Raw genomic sequence first — 22,147 nt, 5'->3', positions numbered from 1 at the left:
GGATAAGTCTTGGGCCTTCTGGGGAAGACCAGGCGCTGACGGGCTGGGCTCTGCAGGAGGCTCAGTGCTGACCTGGCTCTCGGGAGAAAGCCCCTTTTGAGGGGCTGCTCCCTCCTGAGTCAGCTCCTGGTTCTGGGAGGGAGCTAGGCTCTGATTTTCAGGGATCTTTGTGGGGATCTGCATTCCAGAGAGATGCTCTGTTACCTGGCCATCCGCTTGCAGTTTCGCCAAGCGCCTTGGGGATGGAACCAAGTGTGCTGGCACCCCAGAGGCAGTCTTCTTGCTAGAGGGAGCTCCTGCTTTAACATAAAAAGAAGTTAGCTAAAAAACATCTTAACAAATGCAACAATGTAACTTTAGAAATTAATAACCAAAAATATCTTTCCTTGGTTTGTTGATGCACACAGGACCTTGAAAAGAATAAAATTACACATATAGAAGAATTTAACGATCCTTCCTCCTTGGTATACTAAGTGTGTAGAATTCTCTTATTTAATGGAATCAGAGTAATTTTGGGGCTTCTCATGTGGTGCTAGTGGTAAAGAACCTGCCCGCTAATGCAGGAGACATAAGAGACGCGAGTTTGATTCATGGGTTGGGAAGATCCCCTGGAAGGGGAAATGGCAACTCACTCCAGTATTCTTGCCTGGAGAATCCCATGGACAGAGGAGCCTCGCAGGCTACAGTTCATGGGGTCGCAAAGAGTCAGACACGACTGAAACGACTGAGCATGCAGAGTAATTTTTAGTCAAATGAAAGCATAAATGTTTATGAATAAACATGAAGAGGCTTCTTCACAGAACTGACATTTATATTCAGGTCTGAGAATGGGCCAGAATATTTTCTAAATGAATGACATTTTCATTTCACCAGCTTAGAGGTCAATGCTGCTTTTCACAGTAGAAACTAGAGGATGGACAGCTAAGCCAGACCAAGTCTGATTGGTTTCCCTGTTCAGTGGCCTTTTTTCCTTGTCCCATAAGGAAATTGTGAGCTCTGTGACGAGTACCTAGCATGGTGCAGAAGCTCAGTAGACACTCAGTGAGTGATGTGAGTGAGTGAGTGATGAATGGAGGGAGGAAGGAAAGAATAGATCCAGTGGGATCCCACAATGCACTATGGCTCAGGGACATGGCACCTGAGGCTCCACCGTCCAAGCTGCTACCCCATCTCCACTCCACCCCCTCCCCCCCCAGGGCAACCTCTTCCCACCAGGTCCACCCTGGCTTCAAAGGTGACTCTCAGAGGCCAACATCCGTGCCGATGTTGCAGAGAGGGGTTGCCTTCTTCAGTCACCTGCATGAGAGCACACGTGAGTCTGGTCTCCTGGACACAATCACCTCAGCAGGCACTCGTTCAGGATAGGACCCCTGGTGTATTCTGGTGGCCCATGGGTCACTGTAACCCAGTCCTCAGGACACGGCTCTGAAAGGCTAGTGGTCAGAGGCGGCACTCCAGTCTGGAACAGCCTTCAAGAAACCCGCCTCAGCTGACCTTGGGGGAGACTGGCTACTCAGAGGCCAAACCAAATCAGACCTCTGAGGGGAGCCCAGAGTGGTCCATCTCCAGGAGCCTACTGGGCTCCTGGCCACCGGTCCCTCTCCTGCCACAACGCGGGACGCGTTCAGACCACTCCGGGTTCTCTCTGAACCTCCTAGTCTGGGTGTGCACCCCGTGCATCCAGTCAAGTCAGAGGTAACCAGGGACCGGAAGGAGAAGGGGATCAAGGAAAATTTTGCCACGTGGGCAAATTTTCTGAGGGGCTGCCCTGTTCATCATTCTTAACATCCTAGTTTATACCAGTTATAAATTAAAATATGAACTTAGTCAAGAAACAAGGTTAAAATAAAATACAACAGCTAAAAAATATATCTAGAACAGGCAGGTTCATAGAGACAGAAAGTAGATTAGAGGTTACCAGGGCCCAGGGGTGGGGTGTTGGTTATTGTTGAACGGGTATAAAGTTTCTGTTTAGGGTGATGAAAAATAGTTAAAATAGGTAGTAATTATGGTTTGCAACATTGTGAATATAAATGATACCTTTAAGGCATACACTTAAAATGGTTAAGATGGCAAATTTCATGTTTTAACCACAATAAAAAGTATTTTAAAAAATAGAAAATTCTAAGAATGGTGAAATCCAATGTTCTTTGAGCCCTCCTGGTTTCCAATAAGATTTTTCTGCCCCACTTTCACAATTTAACCGTTCATATAACTTGGCAAATGATACCAGGCCCCTCATTAGAGATAAAGGCACCACTTTATGGACTAGTAAATTGCTCAGTTTTCCCCTTGCTAGACTCATCATCGCCATCATCATTTTTCTCTATCATTAGTCAGAATTCTGAATAATGATTTTCAAATAAAATGTTGTTTTATGATCTCTGTAGTGAGAACTCAGGGTGGTGGTTGGATCAGCTTTTTAAAAGCTTTACTGGAAGTACTGACAATTCCAGAAATCACTTGTAAAGAGACAAAACAAACCACATACACTGGGTTGTGAATATAGTGAGTTTTCCCTTATTTTATACACATTATATTGTTTACTCAGGATTTTTTTTTAACCTCCCTGGTTTAGAAATGAATATTACCTGTATTGTTGGGTACCTTAATTTATACAGGATGGCATCATCTACTCAATGGACATGCATTTGAGCAAACTTCAGGAAATAGCGAAGGACAGGGAAGGCTAGTGTGCTGCAGTCCATGGGGTGGGGAAGAGTTGGACATGATGGAGAGACAGAACAACTAAAGAACTTGAGGGTTTACAATTACTCTGTGCCCAAAGTTATTATTTTATATTTACACACATTAAATGAAAATTGAATTAGTCTCTCCTCCAGTGAAGGTTTGCACTTGTGGGTCCAGGCTGATGGGCTGCTATACTCAGAACTGATAAAAATTGGACTTACTTTCTTTACTTCATTCCACTTTCACATCATTAAGTGTAGAATTTAAAATTGCATTCTCAAGTACAAATTAGTAACATGAAATTACTAAAGATAAAGGTATGTATTAGCAATTCAAATGTTTGGCAATCATTTTCCGTTTGCATTGACACAGGATCACTGCTTCTATGAAAACACCATTGGCCATCAGATTTTTGTCTGCAGTGCACAGTGAAGCTGACAGTACAGATGGACAGTTCAGGCCCATTGTGGAAAACCTCAGCTCTGGAAGAACAGATTTTAACGTGTTCCAGAATATTATATATAGTTGTTTTGGGTTTTGCTTCTTAGAAATGGGAGTGCTAATCAAATTAATGATTATTGGTGAAAGTTTGAATGCAAAACTGAGGTTTCCTCTTTCCAGTCCAATTTTTTAATTGCTAAGGCAAAATTGGCTTCATAGACTCTTAAATATTTTTAATTTCAATTTCTTACCTTTGACAGCTCAATTATACATGAAAGTGATTCCACTGTACTAAAATTATGGAGTTTTGCTTTTCGGGATTCCATTTACAAGCATGAAAGTAAGGAAAGTCTTTATATAGATATACCTAAACCACAGAACTTTAACTCAGAGTGACCTAGCTCAGAAGGGAGGCCGAGAATTGTGAGCCAGCCGAGCCTGTGGCAGTGACCCTTCTGGTGCTCTGGACCCTTCTCAGGGAGTCACGAGGTTCATCTTAAGGTGATTATGGCGAGGCCTTGCTTTCCCGCAGTGAACCTGTTACCATCTGCTCCACGCTCCCTGGCGCGCACCTCGCCGCCCGGAGACTCAGAGGGGCCGCTGGCTCCACTCTCGGGCCACTAGAGACAATGTATAAGCTTCTTAATGAGGACTGTGTTAATTAGAATTTTTAAATACTTGACTAATATTTGGCCTCCACAAAATCACTTTATGTGCAAATTTATCCTTAAACCATCAGCTGAAAAAAATACCTTCTTCTGCAGACGAACTGCATAAATCATATAGAGTGTTTGGCTTCTAAAGAAAATACATGATTTTCCAAATAGTAAGCCTGTCAGAAAAACCGAGGTCTATGAAGGCCAGTGATTTGATATAGTAAGTACAAACCCTCCCATCTACTATTAAAAGCTGGGACTCTATTAGTCAATAACTGGACAGTCCAATTTCAGGTATTAAATGTATCAGAGAATGAGAACACTTTCCCAAATTCCAGAAGTCATGCTTTTCATTAAATCAGACAGGTCTAACCTAATTAGTCCAAATAAATGGAGTTTCATAAAACCGTTTAAAACAGAAGTCTATTTCCTTATGCACACATTATCTGGTCTATTAATTTGCCAAATGGCACACTGCAGTCACCAGTGTTCCTGATGGCTGCAGAGCGAGATGAGCTGTGTTGGTGGGGGGTCGGGGGGGTGGCCACATCCCACACCCCATCACCCTGGTGCTAAGTCCTGCTCGGCAGTCACAGTTTAGAGGTGCCCTCGGTGCTGCTGGGTCTCCGTTGCTCGGAACTGCTCAGGCTCACGGGGCTGACTCACGGTTCTCCCAACCCACGAGGGGCTGATTTAAAAGCCAGAGACACCAACTTATTAATTTACAACGGGAGATGGGCCTGGTGCAGGGATGGGGCAGGGTGCTCTCACCTAGGGGACAGCCCCATAGGGACAGGTCCACGCAGGGGACCAAATTAAACATCAGAGGTTGCTGGGCTGGCTAGCAAAGATTTAAAGCAAAGGGAGCCATATTTCCTCAAGAGAAACTTACATGGAGCTTCCATGGAAGCCTCATGAGATACACGGTACCATTGGATAGGCGAAGCTTTCTAAAGAACAGAGCCTGATGCAGAGGGGGCGGTCAGGCAGGGTGAACACTGCCCACCCCTCACTGGACGTGCCCCTCCACGAACTGAGTGAAACCTTCCCTCCTCCAGGGGTGCCCGCTTTCACAGCCTGCACTTTCTTCTGGCATTTTCTATCACTTGTCTCCTCTGAGACACACCCGGGAAGAAAACGCTGGTCATTGTATGTTGGCTGCTACCATTTTCCCACCAATCTGATTCCAGGATTCCAAGGGCACCTCACCTTGAGAGGGTGTGTAGAGTTGCAAAACAACACAGTCAGTTTGAACTTTGGCAAAAACTGTGACCTGACCTGCTGCTGGCTGGCCAGGACACAGCCCGGCCAGCAAGATCCGACTAGGCAGGGTCACAAAGGCTGAACCACACGACTGACCGCCTTAGCGTGCACAAGCACGAATGCAGGTCAGTCCATTGAAGAACTTCTTTCGTGAGGGCATTCTTTGATGATGATAATAGTAAAATACATGTAACCTAAAATTTGCCATCTTCACCATTTTTAAATGGATGGTCCAATAGCATTAAGCACACCTACACCATTCTCCAGCCGATCCTCAGAACTCTTTCCATCTTGCAAAACTGAAACTCTGACACCGTTGAACAACATTCCGTTCCTCCCTCTCTCCCAGCCCCTGGCAACCACCCTCCTTCTTTCTGTCTCTATGATTTGTCTAGTCTGGGTACCTCATATAATTGGAATCATGCAGTATATGTGTTTTTGTGGCTGGCTTTTTTAACTTAGCAGAATGTTCTCAAGGTTTATCCGTGCTGTAGCAGGTGTCAGAATTTCCTTCCTTTTTAGGCTGAATCATATTCTGTTGTATGTACAAACCATATTTTGTTATGCATTCATTCACCAATGAATGCTTGGGTCACCTCCACTTTTTGGCTATTCTGAATAATGCTGCTGTGAACCTGTAAAGACATCTGTGCAAGACCTTGCTTTCAGTTCTTTTGGGTATATACCCAGCAGTGGAATCACTGGATCAGATGGTGTTCCTATTTTTAACTTTTCTGAGGAACCTCCATACTGTTTTCCATAGCAGCTACACCATTTTACATTTCTAATTTCTCCACATCCTTGCCAATACACTTTCTATTTTTTGTTTTGTTTTTTTCTCATGGTAGCCATCCTAATGGGTGCGAGGTGGACTTGGGGGAAAACTGTTAAAGACGTCTCAAAATACTCATGTACTGAAATTCTAAGTTAGGGCTTTAGAATTCCTAGATTCCAAGGAGAGGCACTCACATATCCCATTTTATTTGCGGCACATGATTTGTGAGGCAGGTGGGGAGCATTAACTCCATCTAACAAGAAGGCAAACTGAAGCTCAGAACAGCGAAGCAGCCTGTCCCAGGGGGCAGCAGGGCCAGGACCAGGCTCACATCCTCTTCCATTATACTCTGGAGGGCCACATTTTGAGGACCAGAGCAGCGCAAACAAAGAGGGAAAGAATCTCTTGGACTGAACAATGCTGTCAGGCAGAACACCACCCCAGCCCCTATGGAGCCAAACTGCCAGAAGGCTGAGTTCTGAACTGTGGGACTGACCTGTATCTACTAGTACCAGCCTGCAAGATACTGCCCAGCACATCCTTAAAGGACAGTCCTCTAAGATCCATTATGGTCACCCTGACAAACAGACGGACACATCCAGAGGGGCTGATTCACACAGCTTGCTTGTGGGGACAGTAACACCAGAGGAAGGGCAGGGATTAAAGAGTAAGAACCAGCTTTGGAGGACTTCCCTGGTGGTCCAGTGTCTAAGACTCTGTGCTCCCAATGCAGGGGGCCCAGGTTTGATCACTGGTCGGCGAACCAGATCCCACATGTGACAACCAAGAGTGTGCATGCCACAACTAAGATCTGGCACAGCCAAATATACAAATAAATTTTGTTTCTTTTAAAAAAAAAAAAAAAAAAAAGAACTAGCATTAGCCTGGTTGATGAGTCCTCAAATAACAACCCATAGGTTTGTTCTCCTTTCAACACAAAATAAGTTCTGACACGAAAGGGACAGGACCGTACCTGTGGTTGGAACCAAACTCTTGGCAGTTACCTCAGAAAATCCAAGGTATTCTCTAATGAGCTTACTCAGCTTTTGGTAGGCAACATCCAGATCATCTATAGCAGAGGAGAGAAGGTACTTTAGCAACAGACGTATATCAAAACAGAGCCAATCTATGGCAATAATTTTTTAGCTAGATCTAATTGCATGAATATCGTGGTAGGCAGAATTCTAAGACCCAGTGACACTTCGCCCTTGCTTAATCACACACACACCCCTTGAGTGTGGGCAGAACCTGTGAATCTGATGAGTGATGACTCCTGTGGTTATGTTAGGTTATATGGCATCAGGGACTTTTGCAAATGTAATTAGGGTTATTTATCAAGATCCTCATAAATAATTTACTATCCTAATAATAAATATCCTAGTAAAATATCCTAATAAATAATTTGGGTTATTTATGAGTTTGGGCTAATCAAAAAGGAGATTATCCAGGTGGGCCTAATCTAATCATATGATTCCCCATAAAAGGAGGGTTTCTGTTTGGAGAAGTGTGAGGACACTCGAAGCATGAGGAGGAACTTAATGGGCTGTTGCTGCCCTGAAAGTGGAGGGGGCTACATGCACAGGACCCGAGAGCAGTCTCTAAAACCTGAGAGTCACCCTTGGCAGACAGCCAGCCAGCAGTCAAGAACCTCAGTCCTACAACCGTAAGAAACTGCCTTCAGTCAACAAGAACATACTTTGCAGCAGGTTTTCCCCCAGTGATCTTATACTTCAAAAATAGAACTTTGCTGAAAGTTACTGACCTGCATTGATTACTGCATCAAAGTATCCTGGATATTTCTGATTAATTTTAATATAAAGGTCCACTCTGGAGACAGCAAATTCAATCTCTGCACGACTGAATAATCCTTTTCTCCTCAAGTAGCCCTCATATTTTTGCTTGTCCATGGGTACCACCAGGATATATCGAGGCTCAAAATAGGAATGTTTTAAACTTCTTACACCCTATGTATTTAAGGAAAAGATAGTAAATTAGAAACAGAGACACAATTTAGAAATCATTTAGGAAATATGTGACAACATAGGTTTAATAAGTAGTGTTGTACTGAAGAATTTGTTTATTCTGTATAATTAGCTATTATTTTCCTACAAATACCTCAGGATTGGATTACTTCTCTCTGTGTATCAAATATTACATTATCATTAGAAAAATAAGAATTCATCCTACCTGGTTATCCTTTAACCGTTCTAAGGAACATGACTGTTAAAAAAGAAAATTGCTAGAGACAAATAGGTATGCTCACAGAATACTGCATATTTATAACTGAAAAGCAAATTCAATTCTACTTTTCAAAAGGTATCCTTGCAGCTGCAGGAGACAGATCTTACCAGAGAGAAAGGCTCCTCTGTTTCCCCTCTGTCATCAGCTTGGTCCCTTCCTGCTCCTAAATCAGCAGCCTGGCGGTTGGCTGGCTCCTATTACATCTCACAGCCTGTACCCAGAGCATGGGAAGGCCAGGCTCCTGGTACCCTGGTAACCAGGAGCCCACACAAAGCAGGGAAGCAGTGGTAGGCAGTAGTGCTCTGAGGAACCGGGGGCCTGGGTCAGGACTGCAGCTCGCTGGCTGCTGTGACTCTGTGCCAACTCCTCTGTGAAATGGAAGTTCTTTCAAACGGACTCTGAAGTTCCTTCCATCTCAATCCAACCATCAGTAGTTTAACTCAGTGTTCAAAATCTTTGTTTTTAAAAATTCAAGGGGAAGAAACAGAGACTTAAAAAAAACAACAACAGTGTCTAAAAGAGTCAATGACAAGGAGAGTTTGGAAAAATGATTTAGCTGGGAAGAACCAGGAATAAAGCCTGGTTTATAGACTCAACCTCCTGGCAATGAGCAGGAGGAAGCTCTCAGGGAGGAAAAAAGTAAAACAGGAGCCAGAACTCAGAACCACTGAAATGGAAAAACGTAGTCAACTGGAGCTGGGGAGTGTCTGCACTCAGATGCATACTTTTTGTTTCTGCCTTGTTCAAGGAAGACATTTTCTGGGAAAGGTCTTTGTTGTTGTTGTTGTTGTTCTGGCTAATTAGCATAGAAACAAAGTGAACCTTCTCAAGGATGAGCAACCAATCAATTGCAGGAAGATAAGAACTGCAGGGTTTTAAAGTTAGGAAAATTAATGAGCTGGAAGAAACGTGAACACTTTCACTGAAGCGAGGCAACACTCATCTCCTGGACAGTAGCCCACCAGGCTCCTCTGGCCAAGGGATTCTCCAGGAATATGAGGCCAGGTTGTCATTCCCTTCTCCAGGGGATCTTCCAGATGCAGGGATTAAACCCAGGTCTCCTGCATTGCAGCTGGATTCCTTTATTGTCTGAGCCACCAGGGAAGCCCTTGTGGGGACTGTGTGTGTGTGAGTTGCTCAGTCATGTCCGCCTCTTTGCAACCCCATAGACCGCAGCCCACCAGGCCCCTCCGTCCATGGGATTCTCTAGGCAAGAACACTGGAGTGGGTTGCCATTTCCTCCTCCAAAAGAAACTATAGAAAGAAAGAAAGTGAAGTCACTCAGTCGTGTCCGACTCTTTGCAACCCCATGGACTATAGCCTACCAGGCTCCTCCATCCATGGAATTTTCCAGGCAAGAGTACTGGAGTGGGTTGCCATTTCCTTCTCCTAGACCCACACAAAAGACCAAAAAGGGATCACAGTCTCCTGCTTTTCAAAGTCAAGAGAGGAAAAAAATTTAAGGGAGAGGTAGTCAATAGTAACGGAATACCTGACTTACCTAGATTTTGTTTTCTGAGTGTTTGGTCTAATGGGATCCTTTTAATTACTTTTTTTTCTTTCTGACTAAAAAAATGTTACACTGTTCAGAGAAGGTAACTTGAAAAAAAAAATCAACTGTATTTGAAGATCTCAAGTATTTAATATAACTACATATTTTTTAAAACAAATGAGTTGGATATTCCTGGTTTTACACTGGAGTCAATTTGAGAGAGGCTTCTGTATATTCTAACTCCAGAAGATCACTGTGGAAAGATGGGAAAATGGGGAAGAGAGAAAGATCTGCTGAAATCTGAAAGCCTAAATTGCTAAAAAAAAAAATAAAATAAAATATGGAAAATGGTAACCAGTGAGCAGCTGAAATCAAATGCCAGCCTACCCTAGGCATCTCCCCTGGAGAAGGGAGAGACAAGCTCAACAGCAGGGACCTGCCACTGTCCTGTGGGGACAGGGAACAACCTTCACACCCTGTGGGAAGCATCTTCTCTGCTATCACTTATAGAAACAGAGAACCATGCTCTAAAAAGAAAAAGGGATAATTTAGAGAGGAAATAACTCAGAAAATAAATCTTGAGTGGCTGTTTTACTCCATAGCATTTGGGTGATGTCTTGTTATCTAATGCCAGTTGAATTATTTATATCTTGCTAAGATAATTAAAAACTTAAAATTTCACATAATTATTACTTTTTAACTTTTTGACCATGCTATGTGGCATGCAGAATTTTAGCTCCCTGACCAGGGATCAGACCTGAGCCTCGTGCGGTGGGAGCATGGAGTCTCAACCACTGGACCACCAGGGATGTCCCCCAAATCTCACCTTTTGTATGCATTCCTTTCAGGCCTAGAAGTGTGCTGCCTGCACGCCATAGCCTCCTCCCCAGTCCCAAATATATACACAGTTTTACACACTAAAAAGAAATTGATTGAATGGAAAGTACTTACTTCTATTTCCATATGAACACAGCTTGCCAAGCCATCTCTCGCGATACCTTCTATGGTGTCTCTACTTAATCCGTACTTGTGATTACCATAATTATAGGTTAGAATGAATTTCCCCTGTAAGGGAAGAAGTAAAAAGACTTTCCAATAATAGCTGCCATCATGGAATTTAATATAAATTAAATGACGTGATGTCTTCTTTCTATATGAGTCCATAAAACTTACAAATATTAGCAATTACATAAGGATGACAATGGGTTTAAGAAACTTAATATCAAACTGTGATGGAGAAATTTCATTCAGAATTCCTAGCTGGCAAAAAAAAAAAAGAAAAGGCTTTTGGAGATAATCTGCTGACCAAATGTCAGAGGAGAGGGAAGGCAATGAAGCTTATGGTAAACAGATCATTCTGCTCACTGACCCACTTCCTGCCAAACGTGTGCTATAAACCTTCATTACGGAGAAAGCAAAACTAATAGTTCACTTTGTGTCTCAGCCATTTTGGCTCTCCCAGTGCACCAGCTCTCCCCGCAAAGCTTCCATTCCCAAAGGCCTTGCTCTCCCAGATAAGCCTGAAGGCCGTCAATTACAGCCACATCCTCAAACCTTTGCATCCAGAGATAAGCTGTGAAAAACAGACCCCTCCTGCTTTTCCTCATAAACACAGCTTTTTATTGGAACTGCCCAAAATGTATTCAGCATAGTGTGTGCCCTCGAGACATTTGAGGTATAAATACTGACTTCTCTTTATATTCTGGAAGCCCAGTTCTTTCTGAAACTGTAGTCATGTGTAAAAAAGAAAGAAAAAAAAAAAAAAAAAGAACTAGAAACATCTCTCAAAATTGTCTTGACTTTTCCTTTGATGATATGATATTTACTAAACCACAAGGTGTATGCTGATGACAACAGAAGGAAGAAAAATGTGGACATCCTTGGCCGCTAGGACTCCTCCAATACATGATTTTGAAATAAATAATGAAGTGAAAACTCTTAAGGCTGAGCCCCATCCACCGAAGACCAGCAACAGCCAGCACCGTCATTACAAACAGTAGCAGCTTGGGGGTCTCTGATGCTACCCTGTGCCTCCTGGCCCGGAGGTTCTGGAGATCCGTGGGGATGGGGGGTGGGCTACCTGTCGGGGGGGCAGTGTTGGAAGGCCATGAAACAGCGGGTGTCCCTCAGGCGGGATGGGCCTCTGGGGCATGTGTCTGCTGCAGGCACTGAGAAAAATCCACAGCCCTCCCATAGCAAATGAAATTTATGTTATACCTCCTAAAAGTTAAAGACTCAACAATAAATATCCTTAATACTTTACCCACTCAGTGTCATACTGTGTTCTTTGTAATCAACACTATGACTCCTTTCCTTTTAATATCTATATTATATATATATATATATATATATACACACACACAGATAAACAGATATCTGAATCTCTTTTCAGGTATAACATATTTTATCTTGTTTACTGTGACTCACCCTGTTTTTATAACGTGTATTTGAATCACTTTCCAGATGTATACTATGAGTTTGCTTACTTGTGTGTCCACGGGCACACAAGTGGATCCCAAAAACATCTTTTGGAAGAAGGTAGGGTTGGGAGAAATCTTGCATTGTACTTGTGCACATAAAACAAGCCTTGTTCAACTGATTTGTTAAGAATTGAGATGCGTGGTCCCCCAGCTTCTGGAGAGGTATACTCCTGTCATGGCTTCCTGCCTGTGATTTCTTCATACAGAGCAATAATCTTATCTCAGACACCTCCAGATCTGTGGTCTTATTTCCACCAGGGAAGAAGACGCTCTGCAGGTGAGTGACTGTGTATATGGCCTTAAGAAGGGTTCACGTGTCTGTGGGCACACGGAGGGATGATCTGTGTTTTGGGGGGTGTGGAATGGATACGGAAGTGTGTGCTAGTCTACGTGTGCCCATCAGAGTGGGGAGGTGTGACTGTCCACAATAGGTGTGCAGGGGTGGGGTGTGCCAGGGTTGTCCATTAAGGGGCACTGTGACTTGGAAGGGGACAGGCTGGCTGGGGAGTGTTCCGTAGAGGGGTTCTGTGTACAGAGGCTGAGTGTGTGGGTGTGACTGGTGCAGCTGACGAGGTGTCGTGAATTTCTCCTCTCTAGGTTTGTCTCTCTTCACGAAACAGCCTCAAGCTCCCTTTAAAGAAAAGATCTTAACAACAAAATTCAAGTTAACAATGATGATATCTATCACAGTGAAGTCATGCATGTTAGCAGAGGCAGTAAAAGTGAGTGCTTCTCCAGTACACAAGAACTTTCGTCATGAGAGTAAAACTAGAAGACTAAATATAGTACAGACGCATGGTGATTTCTTAGACTAGGAACTGTAGGACTTACTTGATTACAGACATGATAAGGTCTGAAACATCAGGGGAGCCCGTGGGGGCACTGAGAGCTGTGGAACTAAATCAAGAAAAAATGCCCCAGACTCTACCACGAGAAATTAACAGCAGTGTGGGGAACTAGTTGTCTTTCAACCCAAAGAGTCCTAAGAGAATGCTTCTTACTAGTATCAAGATAACTTCTCAGATTTCTATTATGGCTTTTAGAAATAAAAAGTCTCAGAGTACCCTTGGTACATTAAACTGAACTTCTAAAACATAGCCCTAAGAGAGAAAATCATAAAGAATTTCCAAGATGTTCTTCTGACAAGATTAGAGAGAAAATGGCCCAGGGACTATAGGGTTTTCTCACTTGGTTTCTCTGTGAATGCAAGAGAAAATATGTACCATGTGTAAAGCTGGTCATTCAAAATTAAACTCACAGCAACTGCAGACCTATGCTTAACTGCTCCACAATTGCCTGCACTGAGGTGTAAGCCAGGTCTGTTATTTGAGGATGGGGCAGAGAAAGGACAGATGAAGGAGCAGGGGGGAGAGAGGAGGGAGCCTGCAGCAGTAACAGCATCACTGGTTGGATGGTAATCTTTCAAAGGCAGAAACAGAGATTAGTCCTTAATCCTGTCCTTCACTAGGCTTCAGGGGGAAAAAAAAGTGGTGTAGGATTAATTTAGTGACAGAAAGAAGATGATGATAAGATAAACAAAATTAAGGCCCATGCCTGAAAAGAGAATAAGAGGCTTACAGATTTATCAGCAGTGATGAAGATATGAGATACTCTTTAACTGAAGTCATGGGTGGATAATGTATTGATATTAACATGAACCTTTGATAGACAAAACACGCTAGGGCTGTGAGGATTCGCTTTGCATGTGAAGGGCCAAGAAAAGAACAAATAAATTATTTTAAGGAAATGAACTCAGAGACAAGATTGTTGTGAATTACTACCAATGACTAGATGATCAGGGTTTCAGGGGATAAAGTTTAAATTGAATAAAAGTGTCCAGAGCTCCTATGAAAGGGACCAGAGCAGGGTAGTGACCCTCACTCAGGAAAGCCACAGACCTCAAAGAAATGAGGAATCTTCTCTGATCTAATGTCGAGGGCTTCCAACTGCGTTAGTGACCTGCCTGCCAGCTCTCTGGGACTGAGGACTTCTCACATAGCGATGTTTCCGGGGAAGGTTGAGGCTGTGTACGTGTCCAGGGCAGACCAACTGGCTGAAATGGTGTGTAGAGTCACAACAATTAGAAAGCACCAAAGACAGCAAAGAGGGAGTGGTCGGTGGACAGAACATGCCAACTCCCTGGAAGTGCTCAATTCCTAAGTTAGCTGAGTAACATCAGTTTTGTGGGAGTCGTTTATCTTGAGTAAAATCTGATCATAAATAGCAGCACCTGACAAACACAGATCTCAAGAACTTTTCACGGTGCTCTTTCTTCCATTTTCTTAAAACATCTCTTTATTTGGTTTCATTGGAAATTTACAGTATTTTCTCCAAGATCATAAAGCAGCGTGTGGACGATGATATATCAAAGGTATTAAAAACACAACTCAATGAGGATACATCCATGTAATTGTTCTCTTTCTTATCATGATTTCCTAATACTTCTACCAGAGAACATGTATTTCTTATGCATTACACAAAAAGAGCATTCTTACCGTGTTTTGCATTTCATCAAAAACTTCTTGAGAGATAAAATGATAATCAACCCGATCTCCTTCTCCAAAGTAAGGCAGTCTGGTGGTGTGACAGGCCCTGAAAACAGAAAGTATATAACTCCTATCTCTTTCTATTAATTTGAAATTCAAAATGGAAAAGGTTTTGGCATAAAGTGTTTTAAAAAATTAAAGTGGATCCACAAATCATAAAGTAACATAACCATGAAAACCCTGAGATTTGGCAGTGCTAGACACGTTCACTTGCTATAGTGTATAGGGATTATACAAATTTTGGATTCAGTTCAGATCAGTCACTCAGTTGTGTCCGACTCTTTGTGACCCCATGGACTGCAGCACGCCAGGCCTCCCTGTCCATCACCAACTCCTGGAGTTTATTCAAATTCATGTCCACTGACTTAGTGATGTCATCCAACCATCTCATCCTCTGTCATCCCCTTCTTCTCCTGCCCTCAATCTTTCTCAGCATCAGGGTCTTTTAGGATGAGTCAGTTCTTCGCATCAGGTGGCCAAAGTGCTGGAGTTTCCGCTTCAACATCAGTCCTTCCAATGAACACCCAGGACTGATCTCCTTTAGGATGGACTGGTTGGATTTCCTTGCAGTCCAAGGCACTCTCAAGAGTCTTCTCCAACACCACAGTTCAAAAGCATCAATTCTTTGGTGATCAGCTTTCTTTATAGTCCAACTCTCACAAACATACATGTCCACTGGAAGAACCATAGCCTTGATTAGATGGACCTTAGTCGGCAAAGTAATGTCTCTGCTCTTTAATATGCTATCTAGGTTGGTCATAACTTTCCTTCCAAGGAGTAAGAGTCTTTTAATTTCATGGCTGCAGTCACCATGTGCAGTGATTTTAGAGCCCCAAAAAATTTAGTGTTGGATTACCAACACTTTGTTGGATTATCAACAAGAAGTTTTTACTTACTGTTCTTTACCACCTTCTGAGTCATGACCTCTAATATCACATCATCAAACTTTAAGAAACAAAACAATATTTATCACCCATATACTTTTCACCCAGATGTTTTCATACGCTCCCTGGTCTATGGCTGTTTTCTGGAATGCTCCCTACCCCACTCCTCCATCTGGTTAGCCCACTTGTCTTCAGGACTCAGTTTAAGTGTCACTCTCAAAAGGCCTTTCTGGACCCTCTGTGGCTGGGTGATGCACCTCTTCTTTATCCACGGGCAGTCTCAGTGCTTGCCACCAACTCCTCCCCCACCCCCTTGTTCAGGACCCCACCTCCTCCACTGCTGGAGGGTGGAGACCAGCCCGTTCCTCATTCCTGCCACACTCCTCAATCTATATGAACTTCCCGTGAGGATCCATGATTCCAACACTGAATGGCATTCTCAGCTCAACCAGAGAGGGCTCTTCTGCCCGCTGTCTGAAATAGCATTCCCACAGCTTCCCTGGTGGCTCAGATGGTAAAGAATCCACCGACAATGCAGGAGACCCAGGTTTGATCTCTGGGCTGGGAAGATCCCCTGAAGAAGAAAATGGAAAATGGCAACCCGCTCTAGTATTCTTGCCTGGAGAATTCCATGAACAGAGAGGAGCCTGGCAGGCTATAGTCCATGAGTCTCAGAGTCAGACACGACTGAGCACACACATGCACGCAACCCAGCTCGCCACACCCAATTACTGTTACTCCTTCTCTTTTCTTTTTTTCCCTATCTTGCCCAGGAGGATGTATGAATAATAAAGGGAGCACTTTATGTTTCTAAAATTTTTTTTAATTAATTTTAAAAATTTTCTGCCATACCACAATGTGAATCATCCATAAGTATACATATGTCCGCTCCTTGAACCTCCCCCCCACCCCTCCCCATCTCACCCCTCTAGGGAGTCGCAGGGTACTGGGTTTGAGCTCCCTGTATCATATAGCAAATTCCCACTAGGTATCTGTTTTACATATGGTAATATATGTGTTTCAACGCTACTCTCTCAACTCATCCCACCCTCTGCTTCCCCCACTGTATCCACAAGCCTGTTCTCCACGTCAGCGTCTCTATTCCTGCCCTGCACATAGGTTCATCCTTACCATTTTTCTAGATTCCATATATATGCATCAATATACGATATTTGTTTTTCTCTTTCTGACGTACCTCACTTTGTGTAACAGGCTCAAGGTTCATCCATCTCATGAGAACTGATTCAAATGCATCCCTTTTTATGGCTGAGTAATATTCCTTTGTATATATGTACCACAACTCCTTTATCCATCTGCTAATGGACACCTAGGTTGCTTCCATGTCCTAGCTATTGTAAATAGGGAGTACTTTATCTTGTTCATCTTATCTGCCACTGCATTCACAGTGCCTGGCCCATAGTAGGCATTTACTAAGTATCTATAACATGAATGAATTAATTGAACATGTGAAGTGGACAGTAGCTGTGATGAGCTCCATTTTAAGATGACTATAAAAATGACTTGCCCAGGGACTTCCCTGGTGGTTCAGTGGTTAAGACTCAGGAGTTTTCACTGCAGGGGGCTCAGGCTTGATCCCTGGTTGGGTAACTAAGATCCCACATGACACGTGGCAGGCCCCCACCACCAAAAAAAAAAAAAAAAAAAAAAGACCTGTCCAAGGCCAGAGAGCAGGCCAATACTGGTTCCGGAACTAAACTGTGACTCCCAACTAGCCCAGGACTCTTGATTTCAGACATGCTGACTTCCCAATGTTAAGTTCTGGAAATGCAAACTGATTTTTAGATTATCCTACAGCTTTAAAACAGGAGATGCAAATAGCTAGACACGTGACATGCTATTTCATTGACTCCTCACAAAAAGACATGAGGTAGGTAACATTACCATTACCACTGGTTATATTACCATTACTACTGTTATTACCTCATTACCACTGTTCTCATTTTACAGATGATAAAATTGAGACACAGCAGTGAAGTAACATGACTCAGTAACAACCACAGGATGACACCGAAGTCAGGTTCATGGGGTCACAGAGAGTCGGACACGACTGAGCGACTGAACTGAAGAGGGTAAAGTCACAACCTCAAAACCTTCTCCATTTCAAAGTCAAAAACAAACAAGCTTTTATAATTCATACTATTGTTCCCTTGCCTTATAGCCAAGAACTAATACTATAAAGGTAAAGGTTTTAAGATCACATTTAAATTGCACACTCAGGAAAGTGCACACATTCTAAGGGAAGGCGGTCCAAACATCGTGACCTTTGTTGTGCTGTCTGCTCGCACCGACATCTCTTCCCACCACTTGGCAGGGACCTGAGACCCTCTGTTTGTTGGTGTCCTTGACAGTCAGGACAGATAACTCAGTGACTTCGCTTCGGGTACCGCGCACCCTTAGAGCAGCCTTTGTACACCGTACTGAATTTGCATTTTCCAACAAAAGAATTGAGTGGCAGGGATTTTCTCAGAATTTCTAAAAGAAAGACAAAGCAAAGAAGCAATCTGAAGCTTCTAAGCAGGTAAATAAAGGGATGGCTTCACTGACGTGAAGAATGCTGATGACAGAACTGGCATCCACTGTGGAACTTTCTATTAAGGACCTGAGATGACCTACAGTTTTTTGAATCTGTCATCCAGTTTTCACATATAGAAATGTTTGCTCTGTAGCATGCTGTCTAAATATGAATACCTTAAAAAGGAAATACTTCATAGTGAAAGAAATGTTTCATTAAACTTAGATAAACAATTGCCAGATAAAGAAATTTGCTTGGGCCATCACCTTTAATATGTTTCCTCTCCCCGGTCTAAACATAATTTCAATTGTAATTTACATTTCTATGAGTTTATTTTTACTAACTTACTAGTTAAATCAAGGTAAATTAGTTAAAACCTGGTTTGCGATGGGAGCCATACTCCTTGTTAGTTTCATTTAACAGACAAAAGAGCTGAGTTCGCAGTTAACCTCAGACTACAACACTGGTGCTCAAAGTCTAAGGGTGAGTTACGCATTCTTAGAGGCCGATTCACTGACCAGCTGTCATCTAGGATCCTAACAAACCAAGTCTGTGGACTGGGGGAGATGATCAGGACAGAAAGGAATACGGAAGGCCAGGCCAAATAATGAAATGTCACCACATCCGGGAAGATGAAAGAAGAAGCAGCAAAAATGTCTAAGAAGAGCTAGGAGATGGCTGAGGGAGTGGAAGTTTTTTCAGTGTGATTCAGAAGCGTGCAGATTTAGAATCTCAATTCTGGACCAGACTGCCTCAAGAAATAATGAACTTGTTACTGAAAATATTTAGGCAGAGCGCATTTTGGCTGTGAGCGCATCCAAACTCAAGCACATTTATAGAATGCCATATTGTGAGCAAAGGACCTCTTTCACTGGGTGTTCACAAATGCCCAGGTATTCCGAGGGTGCTTGGTAGGCATACCGAATTGGTCCCAATGCCCAATACAAATGTGTATTAGTAAGTCACCGGACACAACTTAAGAGATCAGGGACACAGAAGATTCCAGCATGTACTGTGTCTGACTATCAGATTCCAGGAAGCCACTACTCTGTCCACTTCCCAGTAACTACATACCATGTTCTAGTTCGTGCCAACACCTGTCACTATATCCTAACCAGTCTCCTAGTTTCCAGCCTTCCCTCCCCAAACCCTCTCCCAAACTGCCCACAGGGCCCACTTTCTAAAATGCAGCTGTGACCCTGACACTCCTCTGCTTAGAGATCCTTTATGGTCAGACCCCTGACTTTTTCTCTAGTCCCATTTTCTGCCATCTTCCTCCATGCTTCACGCTTAGGCAGGCTACAGTGGATAATACTCTCAGTTAATCAAATGTGCTTGTTGTTCTTTCTGCCTGGACTGCATTCCCTGCTCAAATCTCACATCCCATTTACCTCTCATTTCTTCTATCACAGAGGTTCTTCACTTCCCTCATCATAGCACCCATCAAACTATCTTGTTAGGTGGCTTTACTTAACTGAATCTCATATAGGTTGTAAGCTGCTAGGAGGACAAGACCCATGTCTGCTTGTTTCATAGTTTTATCGCTGGAACAAGGCACATAGACAGTGCTTAAGAAACATTGACTGAAGGAATAAATAAACCATTGTACTAGTCTGTCACATCTGTATAAAGGGGCATTAGATTAAACAGCACTAGGGAGCTATAGCTCATATCATCTCATTTAACTCAATAGCTATGGGTCTCTGATTTACCATATTATTAGTAGAATATATTTAGTAGTCAACATCATGGAAAAGGTTATAAAAATAAAGATTGCTCTTTGAAGAATAAATTTTTGCTTTCATGCCTAATCAGATCACTTTCAAGGCCTTAAATCTGGAAGATGAACAGGTATGCTGGTATTGTTTTATGTTTCTTTCATTATCCAGCACTCTTCCAGGAAGCTACTGATTTGTGCAGTAATAGTAAGACTAGAAATAAATGGAGAGACTCAGAAGGCATGGCCTACCTCTAGGCCATGGATGCGTGCTCAGTTGCTCAGCCATATCTGACTCTTTGTGACCCTATGGACTGTAGACTGCCAGGCTCCTCTGTCTACGGGATTTTCCAGGCAAGAATATCAGAGTGGGTTGCCATGCCCTCCTCCAAGGGGTCTTCCTGACCCAGGGATTGAACCTGCATCTCCTGCACTGGCAGGCAGATTCTTTATTAGTGAGCCACCTGGGAAGTCCCATCTCTAGGTCACTTATAACTAATACTGGTAAAGAAAGAACATCCAGCCTATTCCTAAAACCAAGAACAAATAGTAAAATCAGATCCTGAGGCAAGAGAACAATCTCTCAGCCACGCCAATATTTGTTATACCACTGAGATACATTTTTAATATTTATACATCTGGATATGCAACTCAGCATGTGAATTATTTCATTGAATATCATAGTCTTGGGTAAACGCAATTTAAAAAGGAAGACAAAATGCCAGGAGAAAATGTGCTAAATAGGAGGGAAAGAAAAGATTCAAGCAAGCACTAGAGAAAGCACCTTTGTAAATGTTTATGTGTTTCACAATGAGACTATATTCATGCCTTTTTTTCCCATTTAATTAAAAATCAATAAAATTTATGTTGGATGAAGACTAAAATAAAAGAAAATCTAAACAAGAGCAATGGCTTGCCCCTGAGGATGTGCTTTGGTTTTATCATTTGTTTTAATTAGAAAGTTGCCGCATATCATCGTAGTACTATCTGACTTTCTTACTGCATGAAATTACTGGTTTCCTAATACTCTTTATGGTCCAATGATATGCTCTTTGGGCTCCCCAGGTGGCGCTAGTGATTAAAACAACCCGCCTGCCAGTACAGGAGACATAAGAGATGCGGGTTCTATCCCTGGATCGGGAAGATCCCCGCCGAGTCGGGCATGGCAACTCACTCTGGTATTCTTGCCTGGAGAATCCCATGAACAGAGGAGCCTGGCGGGTTGCAGCCCAAAGGGTCACAAAGAGTCGGACACAACTAAAACAACTTAGCAAGCACGCATGACATGCTCTTTGAGCCATGCCTTGGTGAAATTCTGAGAATGACCCTCCTATTTACAAGCCCTGACCTCTGCCTCCATCAAGATGCCAGAGCACGGTCAGACAAGGCTTCTGAGCCCATGAGGGAGGTGGGAGGGTGACTGGGGGTTTTCCCACTCAGGTTATTTTTCCACTCGCCACTAACCCCATCCAGAGGAGAAAAATAGCAGTGGCAACAGTACCATTATAGGAGCAGGAAGCTCATTTTAGGACTTTTGTTTTGTCATCCTGTGCTTCCAGACAAATTGCATATGTGAGGCTAACTATTTAAGGTCTGAGTTTCCCACCTTCAGAGTCTCTCCACTTATTTCCAAATACATTACAGTCATTAAGGCAAGGGCCTCATCAATATTGTTCCCACTGCATCTTCAGGGCCCAACACATGGGAAGAACTCAATAAATCTTTATAGAAAGAATGGATGAACAAATGAATGAATCTCTTCAACTCTCCATGTACCCATCAGTGGAGGTTGGAAAAAAAAAAAACCCTATGCTTCTTAGCACAGTAATTTCCCACTCAATTTTGCATATAACACCATTAATTAACTCATCCATCCATTCAGACAATCACTTAGTGATTCATTTAGCAGATATTTCTCATGCAAGTAGAAGCACCTGGCCATCTGCTGAACACTGGGAACTCAACGGTGAGCAAAGCTGGCATTAGTCCCCACCCTCACTGGGCTTACAGTCAAGCAGGGGAACCAGGCATTAAGTACATCATCACAAGCATGATGGACAGACATTTAACAGTGGAAAAGCAGGATTTAATGAAAGTGAACATCAGTGGGGTTGGGGCGGGAGCTAGCTATCCAGTGAGAATGTCAAGGCCAACTCGATTACAACCTTGATGATGAGTTAACAGACATCTCCAAGAACACATCTGGCCCCGTGTGCCTCAGAAAGCAAACCACAAACAAACAGGAAGGATGGGCTCTGAACCATTTGCAACAGAACTGGTGTCAGACATGTGAAAGGACTTCTAAGCAGGAAAGCCTTGGATCATGTAAGTCACTCTGGTTCGCTAAAAGGTTCCACGTTTACACATTAGCACCACAGTCAGGAGATATCTTCCGTGCCCTAATTTGATCGTCCATTCATTAGGCTCC

At 43.0% G+C, this 22,147-nt stretch overlaps 1 protein-coding gene across 1 annotated transcript in view; it reads right to left on the bottom strand.

Annotated features, from left to right (window-relative positions):
* LRGUK (leucine rich repeats and guanylate kinase domain containing) overlaps nucleotides 1-22,147 on the bottom strand; it is a 96,190-nt gene that overhangs the window by 28,109 nt on the left and 45,934 nt on the right. Inside the window, exons 12-15 of the mRNA XM_061166420.1 lie at nucleotides 14,535-14,631; nucleotides 10,511-10,624; nucleotides 7,589-7,790; nucleotides 6,800-6,895 (exon numbers count right to left, since the gene is read on the bottom strand). Of these exons, the coding sequence (XP_061022403.1) occupies nucleotides 6,800-6,895; nucleotides 7,589-7,790; nucleotides 10,511-10,624; nucleotides 14,535-14,631 (509 nt within the window). The remainder of the gene's footprint in view (nucleotides 1-6,799; nucleotides 6,896-7,588; nucleotides 7,791-10,510; nucleotides 10,625-14,534; nucleotides 14,632-22,147) is intronic.

Source organism: Dama dama, chromosome 18 (assembly GCF_033118175.1).
Source record: "Dama dama isolate Ldn47 chromosome 18, ASM3311817v1, whole genome shotgun sequence".
NCBI classification, from domain to species: domain Eukaryota; kingdom Metazoa; phylum Chordata; class Mammalia; order Artiodactyla; family Cervidae; genus Dama; species Dama dama.
The sequence above is the reverse complement of the archived record's forward strand: the minus strand, read 5'-3'. Positions and strand labels throughout refer to the sequence as shown.